Genomic DNA, 18,894 nt, shown 5'->3' on the forward strand with positions numbered 1-18,894 from the left:
AAAGGCATAGAATGTTTTTTTTCGACCTATCTGTTCCTAAACTCCTTCCCATTATGTGCAGTCTTGAGGAGATGGAGGACATATCTGACTGTGGCAGTGACTTTGAGGTCGAGCTGAAAGCCATGAAGCGGAAAAAACAGACCACTGCACTTGGACCTCAGGTCAGGCCAGCAGACACACACACACATTAGTCAAGTCAACTAATCACATATAGGTTCAACTGTTGTTCCCTCAGATATCTTACTAATAAACGTTGTCTATAGCAAAACAGCATTCAGTTCAAGTAGTTAATTTTCTAAATGCTGCACCTTAATAGATTTTTTTAATTGAAAGTGTGAATGAGAATATTTATTTTGATTGACTTTTCAGTAAATTATACATTTTTAATAGTAGATTGCAGCTGGTTGCAGCAGTATTGACAGACTTTTTTTTATTTAAGAAAGAAAGGCAGTTTCAGTGATAGAAGGAAAAATCTACTTCTATTACCATCTTCTAAACCTAGACCTTTTATTTTTTAATTATATAGACACTGGAGAAACAGAGAAACAGTACAGGGGGGGGCAATAGAAGTTAGAAGGCTGTAACATTCTTACTCCAGGTTTGTGGCGGAGTGACGGTCCCTCTCCCCCCGCCTCCTCCCGCTCCGCCTGCTGTTTCTCCAGCAGGAGAGAGAAGCTCCTCTGGTCCCGTGTGCTGGGGTCCTTGGAGTAGTCCTTCCCCTCGAAGTAGTACATGTGGTCTGGAGCATGACAAAGCAAGAATGAGCGCAATGCTATGTAGCATGTTGCTGTGGACTTGGTAAATGGTAAATGGGCTGCACTTATATAGCGCCTTTATCCAAAGCGCTTTACAACGGCCTCTCATTCACCCATTCACACACACATTCACACACCAATGGCGGCAAGCTACCATGCCACAGCCGCCCCATCAGGACTTCCTCTTGTTAGCTCATACTCACTCTGTCCATTGGTTTCCAGGTCCTCCTCCTCTTCCTCTCTGGGCAGGGCATGTTCTTCGTCTTCCTCAGTCACCCACTCTCCGCCACGGGACTGACCCAGGATCAGCCCCAGGTCCACGTGTTGGACAGAACTCTCCTCTGATGACAGTAACTTATCCACCCCGAACTTTAGGATCTCACTCAACTGTGACAACAAATGAGAGAGTATAAGAAAGAAACACAAAGAGAGAGAGAGAGAGAGAGAGAGAGAGAGAGAGAGAGAGAGAGAGAGAGAGAGAGAGAGAGAGAGAGAGAGAGAGAGTGAGTTTCAATAGCATAGGAGGAAGGAGAGAGTAACACCTGGACACAGAAACTGAGATAGAGTAGTGGGAGAGAGGGATGGTAGGAAGGTCTGTTAATGGGGTGCACACTTAATATCAATCAGTCATCGCTCGAATGCCACAGCCTATTTGAGTATTGTTGCTGACCATGTGCCTGTGTCTGAAACATTTGCAGGAATTTCATGACGCAATCATGTTATCATGGACCAGAATCTCAAAGGAATGCTTCCAACATCTTGTGGGATCAATGCCACAAAGAATTTAGGCTGTTTTGAGAGCAAAGGGAGGCAACCAACTGTCTCACTATCTCCTTCAGAACAACCTCCCTGACCCTCACCAATCCGGCTTTAAGGCTCGGCACTCCACTGAGACTGCTCTCCTTGCTGTCACGGAGTCTCTCCACTCTGCTCAAGCTTCCTTCCTCTCCTCTGTTCTCATTCTCCTAGACCTGTCTGCTGCCTTCCACACAGTAAACCACCCAATCCTTCTCTCCATCCTCTCTGATCTGGGCATCTCTGGCTCTGCACTCTCCTGGCTTGCATCCTACCTGGCTGATCGCTCTTATCAGGTGACATGGAGAGGAGGATCGCTTTCTTCTCCACAAGCCCTCACCACTGGGGTCCCCCAGGGCTCTGTCCTAGGGCCCTTACTGTTCTCCCTCTCTACCAAATCTCTTGGCTCTGTAATCTCCTCACATGGTTTCTCCTACCACTGCTAAGCTAAGCAGACGACACGCCACTCTTCCTCTCTTTTCCCTCCTCTTACTCACAGGTGACAACAGGTATATCTGCGTGTCTTGCAGACATCTCTTCTTGGATGTCAGCCCACCATCTCAAGCTCAACCGGAACAAGACTGAGCTACTCTTCCTCCCTGGGAAAGGCAGCCCTGTCCAAGACTTCACTACCATCCATTTCATAAAATAATAGAAAAAACATGGTTGTGCTTTGTTCTACCATCGGGTGGAGGTATCTCAACTTTTGGAAACTCTAGTTCCTCTACTACATAGAAGATGGCTGCTGTTGCCAGGGTTGCTGTTGCCAGGGTTGCTGTTGCTAGGGTTCTTCACCTGGAGTCCTGCAGTAGCAGACTGGGCCTGCTCCAGCAGAGAGAAGCGCCCCTCCTCGATCACAGTGTTGGTGAGGCGCAGCTTGGACACGGCACGGGAATATACAATCTCCTCCACGGTGTCCCTCCCCAGGAGGCGTATCACCTTCACAGCGCTGCGACCAGCCCAGAGGAGAAAGAACTATGAGAAAAGGGGTGCTTAGGTGGCGTAGCGGACTAAGTGTTGACCACATAACCGCAGGGTTCCCGGTTCGATTCCGGCCGCGGACATATCCTGCATGTCATCCCTTCTCTCTCTCACCCATCCTTCCTGTCATATCTCTACTGTCTCTATCACAATAAAAATTAAAATAAAAATGAGTGGGACTGCCCCACTCAGAAAAAAATTACTTAGAAAAGAAAAAAAGAAAAAAAAATATGAGAAAAGATCAGGCCGCTCGTTTATATGTAAATAACTGGAACATTCACAGCACAATACACCAGACATTGCAGCATACAAGCAGAAGACTATTGACTTTGACCTTCTTTGACCCCATCCTATTTACCTTGTCTGACCAATCCGATGACAACGAGCAGCCGCCTGCAAGTCATTCTGGGGGTTGAAGTCACACATAAATATCACAGTGTCAGCAGCTGTCAGGTTCATCCCCACTCCTCCTACACAAGAGACATCTGGGTTAGTCAAGCTGCCGTTTGTACAGCTTCTAAACGTCGTACACGTTTTTGCACAGGGCAATCCCCTCTGGACTGTTCTAGAATGAGTCATAGTGCAACCCCTGCTATACAAACTATAAAAAAGAAAAGACCTTCATCGTTCTCTTGCAATGTACTGAAAACAAGACCTGCTGCAAGAGACAAGAGAGATATAACATCATAAACAGCATCTCCCTTTGCTGCAATGAGTCCTGCAACAACGTGTGTTGATGTATTTGGTACACTTTCGTACACAATTGACTTCAATTCACTTGCATGCAAACCTCCAGTAGGTGTATAGGTCTCCATAGGGAGCAGATATGGGGTGATGTGGGGGTCACACTGCATGCTATGGGGAAGTCAAGTCTTTCATATTCTGTATAAAAAACACTTTGAGAAATGTCAGGTCTTGTTCGGAGCAAAACATCCTCCCACCAGTCTTATCTTCTTGTGGTCAGGGGCCTCTTTCGCTTGTTCAGTTGAGTTTGAGACAGTTTGAGCTGTCAACAGATGCAGAGATACTGCTGAGGTGGCTGTGTGCTGGAAAGGTACAGAGAGACCAACTGTCTTAATACGTAGGTGCACCTTTTTACTTCTGCATTTGAAGTTTTGTATCATTAACCTTTTCTTTTATTTCTGCACTTTCGCCTCACGTTTGGATTTGGCCGACTATTTGATAGCGAGCGGGTCATTCTCCTCCATTGATGTAGCCTTTGAAACCAAAATGGGATTGGTGTTTGTTCTTTTGGGGAGTAATTAAATGGTAAATGGTAAATGGACTGCACTTATATAGCGCCTTTTTTGCTGCTCTAAAGCTGCTCCAAAGTGCTTTACAACGGCCTCTCATTCACCCATTCACACACCAATGGCGGCAAGCTGCCATGCAAGGCGCTGGCCCGCTCACTGGGAGCAATTCTGGGGTTCAGTGTCTTGCCCAAGGACACTTCGACATGTGGCCAGCCGGGGCTCGAACCGCCGATCTGCCAACCTTGTGATCATTAGGCGGCGACTCTACCTCCTGACTCTACTCCTGACTCTACCTCCTGACTCTACTCCTGACTCTACCTCCTGACTCTACCTCCTGACTCTACCTCCTGACTCTACCTCCTGACTCTACCTCCTGACTCTACTCCTGACTCTACCTCCTGACTCTACCTCCTGACTCTACCTCCTGACTCTACTCCTGACTCTACCTCCTGACTCTACCTCCTGACTCTACTCCTGACTCTACCTCCTGACTACTCCTGACTCTACCGCCTGACTCTACTCCTGACTCTACCTCCTGACTCTACTCCTGACTCTACCTCCTGACTCTACTCCTGACTCTACTCCTGACTCTACCTCCTGACTCTACTCCTGACTCTACCTCCTGACTCTACCTCCTGACTCTACTCCTGACTCTACTCCTGACTCTACTCCTGACTCTACCTCCTGCGCCACAGCCGCCCCGCAAAAAGTAACTGGGAGAGAGAGAGCCCACCTGCTCTGGTGCTGAGAAGAAAAACAAACACGTCCTGGCTGCTGAAGTTCTTGATGGCCAGGTTTGGCTCCTCCCCCCTGACTGAGCCATCTAGACGCTCGTAGCTGTATCCTGCAAGGAAGGCAGGAGTCCAAACAACACTAGTTTGAGCCTGTGAATCTCCATTAAAAAAAGCACAAGTCAGCACAAGCCAGCTACAGATGAATACATTCATGGAAGCATACTAACTAAGTGTAATAACACTAATAGCATTTCGTTGTCTGGTACGGTACTTGTACTCTGCAATGACAATAATAAAGTTGAATGTAATTTAATCTGATTAATTTACACACCACACCACCATGCTGTCTAAGTTTCAAATAAAATATTGTAATGATGGGGGGAGAAATAACAAGTTGGTATTGAGATAGCTGTCGCCATCCAATGAAGTGTGATTCAAGGTGTGGTATGGTATGGTATAGTATGGTATGGTATGGAATGGTATGGCTCCTGGACGGTTCAAACTGATGAGAATTGAAAGATGATGAGAGATGGTTTGGAGAGGAAGCAGATGCTAGACCACAGTAGACTGTGACCAATGCTATTGAATTTGAGGCAGGTTGGCAAGTTTTAAAAAAAACTTTCTCCGTTATCAATCTAAAGCGCTTAGCAGCAAGTTACACACAAGTCAGAGCAGAAGGGGTCTCAATCATAACATGCCCAAAGACTAGACACAAAAAACCCAAAACATTTTAGTCTAGCCGTAGTCAGCGACGAAAACTTGACTCAAATGTTTTGGAGTTTTTGTGGACTGACACTGCACTGGAATGTTTTCAGTTTTCATCAAGTGGAACTGGACTGGAACTAAGAAGAATGGAGGTGACTTGGTGTGACTAGAACTGGTGTGCATCTTCATCTAAACACCAAAGACTAAGTGACTAAAAAGCCTGACAAAATTAACACTGTACTGTAGTCTACCTCTGTACTCCATGTAATCCTGTAGGATGTCCAGCACTCTGGTCATCTGTGAGAACAGCAAAATCCGATGGCCCCTTCACACAAACATGGAGAGCAAGACACACAGAGATGTAAGGTGTAGTGGTGGTCTAGTGCAGTGGTTCCCAACCTTTTTTGTCTTGTGTACCCCTTGAGCTGTTTTGCCATGCCAGAAGTACCCCCTCACTCATGCGTGTTGATTATTTCCAAAAATGTTCAATTAAACACTAACTTGCAAATATAACATTTATTATACAACAGTTAGTTCCGACCAAGTCATTTGATTGGACAAGAGGCATTCCATGAGTGCCGATATACAGTATAACAGCACTGGGACGTTTAACTATGTACTGTATCTGTCCACCGCACATGTGTTCTATTACAGTTTTTTCCAATTGCTAACACAATAAAATGACCTGCATAGCACAATTATTTAAACTGACACACAGAGAGCAAAACCTCTTCTCAAGTCTCCAAAACTCTAAACACATTTTCTGCTTTACACACATTTTGCTATTCAAAATGCCACTTTAAATGCACTAAACACGGTTCTCTGCCTAAGACACAACAATCTGACATAAAGTCACATGTTTGCCATTTCAAAACACTGCCATTCAAAATTAGACTACATGAGCTAATTGGCCAATACATGTGCCACCTGGCCAAACACCTCAATGTTTAATTCATTCATCACACACACACACACACACACACACACACACACACACACACACACACACACTGCCACGAGACAGCCAGCAAACGTCTGTGTGAAGCAGTAGCTGCTCATGCTCTGACCCGCTGCCATGACAAAGAGTTTGAAACAGTCTGTGGTTCATTGGCCGGGACTGAATGAAGTTAATCACCTTAACTGCGTCATCCATAACTGCACTTAACTCGGGGCTCAGCTTTTTGCTGCTGAGTGCCTCCCGGTGAATAATACAGTATATCCACTTAATTTCGGGGTTCACCTTCATCACACGCCCAAGCAGCCCACGCACCTTACCCGTCATTGCTGCCGCTCCATCGGTACAGATGTGACTGCAGGATTTCCACGATCGTTGTCTTTGAAGAAGCTGTCAATAATAAACAACATTCCCTCGCCAGTTGTCTTTCCTGGCAGCGTCTTGCAAAACAAGATATGCTCATTTATGTCCGACTCTTCTTTATAACGCACAAAAGCCAGCAGCTGAGCCTCCCCACTAACGTCGGTCATTTCATCTAATTGCAAAGCGAACTGACCTGCTTGCTTCATTTGATCCACCACTTGTCCGACAATATTTATGGACATATCATCAATCCGACGGGAGACGGTATTGTTTGATAATGGTACCAACTTGAGCGCGTCAGCTGCTTTCTTGTCCAGCATAGTTTTAGCCAAAATCATAGCGGCAGGCAAAATCAGATCTTCGGCGATTGAATGTGTTTTTTTTAACTTAGCCACCAGTAATGAAACAGCATAGGACGCCTCCAGTGCTTTGCTTGACACACTTGCCGCTTCCTTCAGTGTAGCCTGACTTGACTTGAGCTCTGACAGTTTCGCTTGAAAAAGTCGTCAGTTTTACCAACAGTTGCTAGGTGTTTGGTGCTCTGGTGTCGCTGTAAATGGGATGGCTTCATTGAATTATTAGCCAGGACTTTGCAGCAGAAAAAGCACTGTGGCTGTGGTGGATTAGCCGATGTACATGTAAATCCCCACAAAACATATGTTTCCAGATAATAGCGGGGTCCTTTTTTCTTTTTTGCCTCAGTTTTCTTGACCGTTACTGTAGCTGGTCGTTTTAGCCATCTGTCCATCTTTGCAGTAGGTTGCCAACTGACAGGCCTAGCTGACTTGCGCGCGAAAATGATCGTGAACATGATTTAAATGTGACGTGACTACCACTTGTGTTACAGTCATCACCTGTCGGGGAGGAACTTAAGTTGCAGCGTACCATTTTAACAACAGGTTTATGAAATGACTTGTGTATTTATTTATTTTTTTGGAAGGGGAAATAAATTATAATTCCAAATCTTTCCACGTACCCCCTGCAATCCCCTCACGTACCCCTAGGGGTCCGCGTACCCCCGGTTGGGAACCACTGGTCTAGTGGATAGTGAGTTGGACTTGTGATCGGAAGGTTGTGAGTTCAAATCCCGCCTGAAAACCACACCACTACTAGTGTGCCCTTGAGTACGGCACTTAGCCCTCAGTTACTCCAGGGGGAATGTCCCTGTAATTCGTAATTGTAAATCGCTTTGGATTACCGTAAAAGCGTCTGCTAAATGGCAAAATGGTGTGGGGGGTATCTTGGTTGCTTTGTGGCTGTACAGTTTGGTCAGTGAAGGCAGAGGGACTAACCCTTCATGCATGTATTTCAACATGCTGTCCAGAAGACACAGCTTTCCACTGGCCTCGATGAGATGCTCCCCCATTTCAAACGGCTCTGGTTCCACTCCTGAGCAGGAGTGGTGGTTCATGTTTGCATACCACACAGATACTAAACAAAGCCCAGCAGTCATTTGTATCGTCCCACAGTAAATGGTAAATGGTTAAAATGGACTGCATTTATATAGCGCCTTTTTTGCTGCTCCAAAGTGCTTTACAACGGCCTCTCATTCACCCATTCACACACACATTCACACACCAATGGCGGCAAGCTGCCATGCAAGGCGCTGGCCCGCTCACTGGGAGCAATTTTGGGGTTCAGTGTCTTGCCCAAGGACACTTCGACATGTGGCCAGCCGGGGCTCGAACCGCTGATCTGCCAACCTTGCAGTGCTGACTGCACATAAGGACTCACCATGAAACAGGTAGGGGTGATCGACACACTTCCTCAGCTGCATCAGTATGTTCAGCAGCCTGGTCTTGTTGCCTTGTTCATTCTCAAAGGCGTCTGAAAGCAACACAGAGGCCAGTTTGCTACAGTTGCATTCCTTGTGAGTGAAAAGGGTTTCCTTGAGTGAACAATGGTATTTCCTGACATAACCTAAAAAGGTTTCAACATAAAGCAGCAATGGAAACAACCAAATAGGTTGAGACTAAATTGTTCATAATTAAGTCTCAAATAAGTATAACTCACAGGGTTCCCACACCTTCTGAAACATCAAATTCAAGCACCTTTCAAGGACTTTCAAGACTCAATTCCCTCAAATTCAAGGACCCAACACGGCATAGTTTGAGACAGATCTAGATGAGAATTTATATAATAGGAACTATCCACTCACAGACAACAATTAAAAAGAGAGGCTTGAATGTGTGAACACTAGATGGTCTCTTGTCATCTCTACCACAGCACAGCAAAACAATATATTGTGAAATATGTGTAAAGTTAAGCAATACAGAAACGTATTTACTAGTTGACGAGCTAAGTAAAAAAAAGTTGAACATATATATTATACTTTTTTTAGAAAGAGGGGGGGGGGGAGAATTCAAGCACTTTCAATGACCCATGTCTATTTTCAAAAACTTTTAAGACCTTGATTATTTTTTTCTCAAATTCACAAACTTTCAAGGATTTCAAGGACCCGTGGGAACCCTGAACTCAGCATCATCAGTACATAAAGTCCACTGCAGCAGTCTCACCCAGGTCCTTCATCAGGATGGCCTTGTAGTATCTCTTCTGCAGGGCTGACATCCCGTGGTACATCACCAACTCGGTTTTCTTCGGCAGGTCGGCCGCCACTTCTGCTTTGACCCTCCGGAGCAGGAAGGGCTGGAGGACACACTGGAGCTCTGAGGCTGAGGGCGTTGGAACAGACAGGAAGTCCTGACGTTAGAATTATAAGGTTCTATCTCAGTTTTTGGTCAAAATTGAGTTTTTTACATAATCTGATCCATTAGGTGTTTATTAATGCCTGTGTGGTGTTATTTTTAAAAAGTTGACATTTTTTAGCTAGTAATTAATAAAATACAAAGGTTCCATCTCACAAAACATAATGGAATGTAAAAACTTTGACGCTCAATATCTCTGAACTGCCCTAAACGGAGATAGAACCTTATCATTCTAAACGGAGATAGAACCTTATCATTCTAAGCTCACGAAGTGACACAGAATCCGATATGTGTACTTGTATGAATTCCATATCGTACACATTGTATATCACAACCAAATGAAGATGCTCAACAGATACAACAAAATATTGTGTCATATATACTGTAAGTATTGTATATAAAGACACATTTGGGGGTATTGCAAATACAGAGCAGGTTGATTCCTAGGTAGTGCCGTACCCAGAGCAGGTTGGTTCTGCACATGTGAGTAAGTGCTGACGAAGTCGTCTACTTCTTCTGGTGGAAAGAGGCTGGGCTGGATGAAGGTCAGGAGGGAGTAGACCTCCTGCAGGTTGTTCTGGATGGGGGTCCCAGTGAGCAGCACTCTGAACCCCACTGAGAACTGCAAGGTGAGGGAGGATTGTCACGGCAAGGCAGACCATGGCAAATGCTGAGAAAGAGGGTTAGACTCAATTCGGTTGTTAAGTCTGACGTCACTTCTTTGTGACGTTTAGCAATTTCCGGGTCCAAATAAAAAACTCCCCAGTGTACTAAAGCACCAGAGTACCAGTGTACTAAAGCACCAGAGTACCAGTGTACTAAAGCACCAGAGTACCAGTGTACTAAAGCACCAGAGTACCAGTGTACTAAAGCACCAGAGTACCAGTGTACTAAAGCACCAGAGTACCAGTGTACTAAAGTGGTAGAATGACAGTTCAATCGTTTTTTAGGCTCGGATCTATTCATACAACAAGGGACACAGCACTTTCCCGTTTTTCCCATATTGTCAGCGTCTTTGAGCCTCGGAAAAGCGCTATACAAATATAATGAATTATTAGCGTTACTGCGGCATTTCGAAGAGAGCGCCTCAGCCAACGTTGGACCCGGAAACACGTCACGACTTAACAACCGAATAGCAGCGGGGGGCTGGTGGAGGGAGAGATTGGCATGGAATGGAATGAGGGATGGTCTCAAACACATGATGTCAACCTCCACCAGCCTCTCCTGGTCAGCAGGTAACTTACCTCTGTCAGGGCTTTGTGCAACAAGGAGTTCTGGTTCTTCAGCCTGTGAGCCTCGTCCACCACTAGAACCTTCCACTTCCACCTGTAGACAAGATCATGTTGTTGTATACGGCCTGTGGTGTATAGTGTTGGATTTTTGAATTTGCTAAGCATTCTGGGTGTTAGCTATGAAGAAGTGTCAAGCGCACCTCCTTCTCAGGAACGAAGCGTCGTTGAGACAGAGCTGAGGAGAAAGAGAGAGAGAGAGAGAGAGAAAGAGAGTGAGAGAGCGTTTTGAGTGAGAGTCAAATTGGACACATCCAAAATCCAGATAAGACTTGAGTTGAATTAATGGAGAAATTCATATGAAGGTCAAAGGTGAATATATAGACAGTTGAAGGTCGTATATAGACAGTTCGTGAGCTTAGAATGATATGGTTCTATCTCCGTTTAGGGTAGTTCAGCGATATTGAGCGTCAAAGTTTTTACATTCCATTATGTTTTGTGAGATGGAACCTTTGTATTTTATTAATTACTAACTAAAAAATGTCAAAAAAAATTAATAACACCACACAGGCATTAATAAACACCTAATGGATCAGATTATGTAAAAAAAACTAAATTTTGACCAAAAATGGAGATAGAACCTTATAATTCTAACATCACGATATATAGACAGTTGCCACATTGCCACACAGGATCACCTCGTACGTGGTGAGCAGAACATTGAAGTGCAGGTTGTCCATCTCTCTCTGCAGCTCCGCCCTCTTCTCTTTGCTCCCAGTGTAACACAGCACAGTCAGACCCGGGGAGAAGCTGGGGGGGCAACAGTCTGTCAGAGCACATTCATACGACAGGCCAGGAGACCAAGCTCTTACTGCGCAAACACAGCACTAGGACATTCATGCTTGGTTCACATAACAACACATGAATACTAAATGCCTGAGTCAACCTGTAAACATTTTTTACATGTTTGGCATTTAGCAGACGCCTTATTCTAAAGCGACTTACAATCAATACATTTGACTAAGCAAGTGAATCATCAATCCACCAGTCGTAGCAGGAAGAGTAATCCAGCTCAGGCCCGGGGCCATTGATAGAAGGAAAACCTTCTTCTCAACCTGTTTTTTTTGTTTTTTAAAATATATTTAGACACTGGAGAAACAGAGAAACAGTACAAGGGGGGCAATAGACGTTTTTAGGGACACAGTAGAGGGGAAAGCGGGTGTCTTCAGGAGACGCAGTGCTGGGGGGCAGTAGATGTCTCAGGAGGAGCATGACTTGTACAGTAGATGTCTCAGGAGGAACATGACTTGTAGACTCAATGTGGACAAGGCTCCCACCCAGTGGCTGGTAGGAGCTATGTTAAGTGAATGATTGTCTGGGACTAAGATATGAAGTGTTTTGATCTTCTCACCGTTCCATCTCCTGCCTCCAGTTCTCCATGACAGAGAGTGGACTCAGCACTAGGAACGGTCCCTCGTCTCCTAAGGCCCCTCTCGTGTACACCAGCAGAGAGATGGTCTGAAGGCAGCAAACACAGACAAACACATCTTCAGGGCTCTCAAGTCTCACGCATTGGGCATGAGACAAGGTGTGGCCCAATGCGTGAGACTTGAGAGCCCTGCGTCTTGAAAAACATACACATATATACACAAACATACAAACATATAGTAGCAACCAACATCTTGTTGAATGTTGAATGACAGAACTAAGCAAACGATACATGCACATCGTTCCACCTATGTAAAGAGATGGACAGGGGGAACAAAGGTAACATTGTAGCATACCTGACATGTCTTGCCCAAGCCCATCTCATCTCCCAAGATACACCCCTCCTGATTCTTGAGACATTGAGTCAGCCACTGTACTCCGTCCAACTGGTAGGGTCTGAACCGTATCCCTGAGGAGACACACCAATGTTGAGCACAAGACAAGTATAAATAAAAGCTAATGAATTATGCTAGTGTTGGGAATTTGTATTAAAATCACTAGAAGTGATAAATCATGTACTATGTGCTCATTTAAATAATATGTGAATGCGGTCAGTTGAGAACAATAGGAAGGTCACGCAAAGCCAAAAGAGAGGTTCTGTTTTTGAGCGACAAGAAGAAGACAAGCTCCTGACTAAAAGAACGTTTTATGATTCAAACTGCCTATAAATTACTTATTTTTTACCTATGTGCTAACAACCATTGTATACCTGCTGTTATGATATTCTATTTTTCTGTACTGATTTTATACTTTCATAACTAATGATTAATGATAAGTCTATTCTTCTATACTATACTTTAACTTACAAAATCAAATCCTAATATTACTGTGTAACTTCAATAGTTGTGTTTTCACAAGACATTCTGATAACAAGACATTCTGATAAGGACACTGACACAATGCTCTGCTCATACAAAGTATGATATCACCATGGGAACGAGACGCTAGCAGGACACTGCTGATAACACACAGTACACTCTCGCGCACCCACACAAGAGAGGAATTGAAGGCCAACGCTAACGAGAAGACTTTCTGCAGCTGCAACGGATTTGTGCTGACACTTGGAAAACTACCAGATAGAGGGGGGGGGCATCACCCAGCCCAAAATGTTTGATGAATTGTATAAAGGACTATGTACGGAGGTGAGAGGGGCGCTCGTCTGGTGGAGCTCTTGCAGTTAACTTGTTGACGGCTAGCTGAGACGGGCCTGCAGAGGTGAAACTAGATGAGACCACTTTTCCATGGAAATGATATTGCTTGCTGATGTGCTTGAATAAATATTATCTTAATGAACAGTTCAGTAGTGGTGCCTAATATTTGATTGGATCATATCATCTTAAGAAGTGATATCAAGGACGTCTCGTTGAGATTAAACGAACTCGCTTGTAAAGTGACGACTCAATTAAATCGATACTAGAGAAGTTGATCACCTTACACTAGTAGTAGTTGGGTTGGCTGCACGTTTTGGCTGTTCCACTTGCAGCCGTCATTCATTGCCACGATCATGACGTGCAAATCCTGTATAATCAGGAGATCAGGTCGTCATTTACTTGACAGATTCTTAACAGGTAACAGTTCATTCATGTTATTTCGGTATAGTTTGCTTGCATGATTATGTCTTTTCGCATGTTTCGTAGGGCAACATAATATGGCAACATTATATTCTGAAATCTGGAATCATTTTCATTTCAGTTCAGTCATAATAGTTCAGCCACGAACTTTGTAAACCCCACTTCTGCAATTCACTCTCAGACAGATTTGTCTTCACTTTCCCTGGCACTTTGTTTTTTATTTTCTGTAGGAAGCTTGTCATGTTTTCCGTAGATGATAAAAAAGCATTTCTAGTGATAGATTTGAAGTGAGGCTCAAAAGCTTAAATCAGAATCTATAAGTATAATCAACACACCTAGATTCTTAGCTTCATGTTTGCAGTTTGAAAGCAAGGTTCCCATGATATTCGACACATTTTGTCTTTTGGTGGTTTTTGGTATAGGCTACCGGGGTTGTGCATTAGGTCCAATTGTATTCTTATTGCGTCCAGATTGATTGACAGCTATCGGAGCCAATCAGCCCCCAGCTCAGGTGAATGACTGTTAATAGCAGCGCCTTGTCAACGGGGTTTCCTCGCCATCACAGCACGGGTAGTTGGGGGTAGTGATAGTGATTCATCCAGCAGAAGGCAGCAGCATCAGAGTACGGTACCTTATATTTCTTAAGTGAAGAAAAACCTCCAAAACGACCCTGTGAAAAAGCAGTGAAAGTTTTCAAAACAAAACAAAGAGGTTTGGTGTTCTGTTTCATGTGTAAAGGAGTATGATGTTATGCAACGAAATTAGAGTGTAACCATGAGAAAACTGTGTTGGTCTCGACTCTCCCGTTCCTCCGTCGAGGCCATGTGCTGCTAACACGACCTGGGTCACTGCGGTTGGCTATGTTCGTAGCTAGGCTAAGTGACCTAGATATCCATTCAGATAACATGAACATAGCCACAGACATGTTCAGCTATTAATGTTGGGGGGTGTAAACGTGGTCGCGTCTGTCTGTCTGTGATTAATGCAGTTTGAAATACAGCTCGTCGCCTAGGCAATGAAGCTAGCTAGCCTCGAGATGACCTTTCTAGAATATACAGTACAGGCCAAACGTTTGGACACACCTTCTCATTCAATGCGTTTCCTTTATTTTCATGACTATTTACAATGTAGATTCTCACTGAAGGCATCAAAACTATGAATGAACACATGTGGAATGATGTACTTAACAAAAAAGTGTGAAATAACTCTAAATATGTCTTATATTTTAGATTCCTCAAAGTAGCCACCCTTTGCTTTTTTGTTGTTAATTTTAAAAAAAATGTTTTGTTAATAAAATATAGAATAATAATATTATATATATATATAATAACATATTATTATTAACACATTATATTTAATATTATTATTATATATATATTTTTAAAAAAAGCAAAGGGTGGCTACTTTGAGGAATCTAAAATATAAGACATATTTAGAGTTATTTCGCACTTTATTGTTAAATACATAATTCCTATGTGTTCATTCATAGTTTTGATGCCTTCAGTGAGAATAAAGGAAACGCATTGAATGAGAAGGTGTGTCCAAACTTTTGGCCTGTACTGTAAATAGATATATATTTCATATATCATTCATCATATCGATGAAATCAACTATCTAGGCAAGGGGTCGGCCATAGACGGCGACCCTGGAGCAATTAGGGGTTCGGTGCCTTGCTCAAAGACACGTGACTGACCGGGGTTCGAACCGCCGACCTCGCGATCATTAACCGCCGGCTCTACCTGCTGAGCCACTGCCGCCCCTAACACTAGCTTGACAATTGTGGAAGCCCGTTCACCTATTCAAAATAAATGCACAGGATATAACAGAAAAACATTTTTGTTTTTTCGTGAAATTTAATTGACGTCGGATGCCTTTTTGTTTGGATTTTCCCCAGTAAGTAACATTAACCATTTTCTTTTCAATTTTAACTTAACAGACATTGCATGTGAGAGCCATCTGGAATGGATCCAAAGAAGCCTCAGTTCCCAGGCCACACCAGTACTTGGCAGCAGCAGGCGAGGGGGCGTGGACGCCTGTCAGATGAGTCCGCCATAGGAAGAGGTGTGCCTTATGGGAGAGGTGTGCCTTATGGGAGAGGTGTGCCTTTCCCTGTGTGTGAGCCTCCTGTCGGCTTTGCCAGGGGCCTCCCCCAGCCATCCAGAAATGATGGACTTGGTCGTGCCAGAGAGCTGCCCCTCTCCACAGCTGAGCCAACGGTAGGGGTTGCAAGAGGAGCTCCCCTACTTGGCCTGGTGCCTCCTCCAAGGCAACCCCCTCCCGGTCAGACCATCACACACGATTTACGTGTAGTGAGCCAGCAGGTTGGTGATGTTTAACGTCGGGCCGGTCGTCTGATTGGTGGTCTACTGATTATTCCCCGTAGCTCCTACAAAGTATTCTAATTGTGTGGAATTGACAGACCATTCATTAATTAATTCATTAATTCATTCAAGATGCGTGGGCATCTCCTCGACCTGGGATCGCCTCTGGTGTCCATGTTCAGAGGAATGGGCATAGAGCCCTCGCAGGCCTCGTGGGCCCGGGGAACACCGGCAGTGGGTGAGTATATTAAAGACTAGAATGAAGTGTTTTTTGAATTAATTTTATTTATATACATTTTGTTTTTGTGCGTAGTTTTTTTGTTTTGTTTTGTCTCTCACTCGAGAGTCTGGGCTGGGTGGGTGTTTAGGGGTAAAAAAAAAGAAAAAAAGAAGGTGTTCTAGTTCTCTGTTCGAACACCAAATGGGGGATAAAGAAAAAAACGGTGTTCATTTACTTATTTTGAAGTCAATTCTATAACTCGTATTTGACATTTGTATATTCTTATACCTGACTTATATGCTTCTATTCTCCAATAAAACCAAAAAAGACTAGAATGAAGTCAGGCTGGGATGTGGTTATCTTCGACCCCCCCCCCAACCCAGAGTTAAAATGAGTACTCCACATTGAATAACATTTGAACATGGAATCTCCCATCTCCTAAAGTCTCTTTTTTTTTTTTTTACAAATCTTATTATTGCAAACAATCATTAGCACGTGACAAGTCTTGTCACGTGCTAATGATTGTTTGCAATAATAAGATTTGTAAAAAAATAATAAAAAATAAAATGTAAACAAAGACTGCTATTACTTCTTGAAGAAGTAATAGCAGTCTTTGTTTACATTTTATTTTTTATTATTTTTTTAATAAAGAGGAGTGATACTAAGTTCTTTGATATGGTCTAATAGGGGATCCCAGGTAGTGTGGAAGGTATTCAGAGATCATTTGAAGGCATTGTAAGACATCCCGTATCCATTGATCGTGTGTTGGTGGGGAAGCTTGCTTCCATTTGAAGAGAATAGAACGTCTAGCTAGTAGAGTAGTGAAGGCAATGACACGGCACATAGTAATGGGCATATTCTCAGATGGGGGTAGGCCGAACAGTGCAGTCCTAAAGTCTATTATTGATGTACAGAGTCATCTTCAGTAATCAGTCAATTCTCTTGTGTCTGTGGTTGTGAGCATAAATGTGAGTTAAATGTGTAAAGACTCAACGGTACGGCTGCTTGCTGTGATTACCAATGTTCCCAAGCTCTAGAACGGATGAGACGTGTGCTGAATCCCCCTGTGGTGTATTCTGCTGTTGTTTTTGGGTGAAGGACGGGGGGTGACTGGAGATTTCGGGGGCGCAGAGCTGCAGCCCCAGACAGCCCCGGTCAGTGTCACCAGCGGCCCGCGGGGAGACGGAGCCCCGGAGGAGGTGATGGGGAGAGGCAGCAGGTAGGGAACGGGACACGGCTGCACACGAGCTCCAGCTCTGCCTAGCCGTCGGCTGACTAAGACCAACGCCTCACGCTGTGTTAGTCCGGGTGACGCGTTCTACCAGCACCACTGCCTGACGTCCAAGGACCTTCATAGCGCGAGGCATTGGCCTTAGTGCAGAGTGCACCCTCCTACAGATCCCTCACTTCATTTCTGCACTTGTTTCTGTCGGAATTACCTGTAGAAAGTTTCTTGAAGTAAATGCGCAGGTAATCGTTCCGTGTGATCGTTATGCTGTATGCCCGCCTGCCGGAAATGTTACCAGCTATGTGTTGTACGTTCACACCCAATCGGGGACGGGAGGGTGTTTTAGGACGTTGATATTGGACCTGAGGTCTGTCTGTTTACAGCTTCCTCGGCCGAGGTTTTGCTTCTCAGACGGTGGGCGTTGGAAGGTCGGCGCTGCCCCCGTGGGGTGTTGGGAGAGGGCCTACTGTGCCGCCCGCTCTCCCCCCTGGTCCAATGCCGTCTCCATCCTCCGCCGGTGCCCCTCCGCCGTCTCCATCCCCATCTCAAGAGGCTTCCATGCCTGCAGGTAGACCGCCGCCCAAGGCAGAGCTGAAGATGGAAGCGGCTCGGTAAGCAACCGTTCACATGGTAACAACCAATACTGTTAGCTCAGACCGTATCAGGAAGTAAGTGATATTGCTGTCATTATGCGTGTACCGCAAATTGAATTCGTCTTAGGATGCCAAGATCTAAAATGGGATGTATTGTTATTGTTATTGGTCTGTATGTGTTTGTTTTCTCTCTCTCTCATTGCAGTGAGCCATTGCATAAGACTGGTGTGCAAGGAACTCCACTGCCCATCGCTTCAAACCACATCACCGTCAGTTGCAAGAACGAGGCCGTCTACCAGTACCACGTCACGTTCACGTAAGCATTACGACCAAAACTAGCCTCTTGTTTATCCAATTGCAGGTTATATTCAGAGGACAGCGATTAGGAGCTGAGTAAATGTAACTTTGGCCTGCTGTTGAGGAGTGAAACGTTTTTCTCAATTTTCGTCCCGCTTCACAGTCCGAACGTTGAGTCCATGGGTATGAGATTTGGCATGATGAAGGACCATCGCTCAGTCACGGGGGAGGTCGTCGCCTTCGACGGCAAAATCCTCTACCTGCCTGTGCGGATGGATGAGGTGTGTCTAATAGAGGTTTTCTATGACACCTGGCTGATTCTAATTGTGAATATGCACTTATAAGCCCTAACGAGGACAAACAGCACCCGTTCTGATGTTAACCCGCGGCCCCTTACAGGTGGTTCACCTAAAGAGCGAGAGACGGACTGACAACCAGGAGATCGACATCAAGATCCAGTTGACCAAGATCCTAGCTCCCAGTTCTGATCTGTGCCTCCCGTTTTACAACGTGGTGTTGAGGAGGTACGGAAAGCGCAAGCCCTTAATCCCATTCATGACCACTGCACATTGACATTTGGAGAGACCTTGTCTGGGCTTTTTTGTTTAGACAACCCCTCCTGTTGTCCTCTCTGTGGGAGCCCTGTTTGTTCTCGAAATAGAATGATTATGCTCGCTCAATAGCGGAAAAAAAAAAACTGT

At 44.6% G+C, this 18,894-nt stretch overlaps 2 protein-coding genes across 2 annotated transcripts in view; one reads left to right on the forward strand and one right to left on the reverse strand.

The window, feature by feature from the left end:
- Nucleotides 1-26: 26 nt before the first annotated feature.
- Nucleotides 27-13,974, reverse strand: LOC308163926 (chromodomain-helicase-DNA-binding protein 1-like; the record flags this gene model as incomplete). The annotated part of the gene is made up of 17 exons (XM_080538100.1): nucleotides 27-113; nucleotides 594-739; nucleotides 959-1,142; nucleotides 2,346-2,499; nucleotides 2,890-3,001; nucleotides 4,518-4,628; nucleotides 5,475-5,548; nucleotides 7,834-7,930; nucleotides 8,276-8,368; nucleotides 9,058-9,213; nucleotides 9,706-9,868; nucleotides 10,491-10,572; nucleotides 10,679-10,713; nucleotides 11,174-11,285; nucleotides 11,887-11,993; nucleotides 12,260-12,372; nucleotides 13,962-13,974. The coding sequence occupies 17 exons, from the start codon at nucleotides 13,972-13,974 to the stop codon at nucleotides 27-29; spliced, it is 1,839 nt and encodes a 612-aa protein (XP_080394226.1).
- A 1,521-nt stretch (nucleotides 13,975-15,495) lies between these two features.
- LOC308163927 (piwi-like protein 2) overlaps nucleotides 15,496-18,894 on the forward strand; it is a gene marked incomplete at both ends in the record, with an annotated part of 29,732 nt that continues 26,333 nt past the window's right edge. The window contains 7 exons of the mRNA XM_080538101.1: nucleotides 15,496-15,613; nucleotides 15,675-15,750; nucleotides 16,038-16,093; nucleotides 17,174-17,294; nucleotides 18,102-18,212; nucleotides 18,357-18,474; nucleotides 18,593-18,717. Of these exons, the coding sequence (XP_080394227.1) occupies nucleotides 15,496-15,613; nucleotides 15,675-15,750; nucleotides 16,038-16,093; nucleotides 17,174-17,294; nucleotides 18,102-18,212; nucleotides 18,357-18,474; nucleotides 18,593-18,717 (725 nt within the window). The remainder of the gene's footprint in view (nucleotides 15,614-15,674; nucleotides 15,751-16,037; nucleotides 16,094-17,173; nucleotides 17,295-18,101; nucleotides 18,213-18,356; nucleotides 18,475-18,592; nucleotides 18,718-18,894) is intronic.

The sequence above is a fragment of the Nansenia antarctica genome (assembly GCF_963989245.1).
Source record: "Nansenia antarctica genome assembly, chromosome: 8".
Lineage (NCBI taxonomy): Eukaryota > Metazoa > Chordata > Actinopteri > Argentiniformes > Microstomatidae > Nansenia > Nansenia antarctica.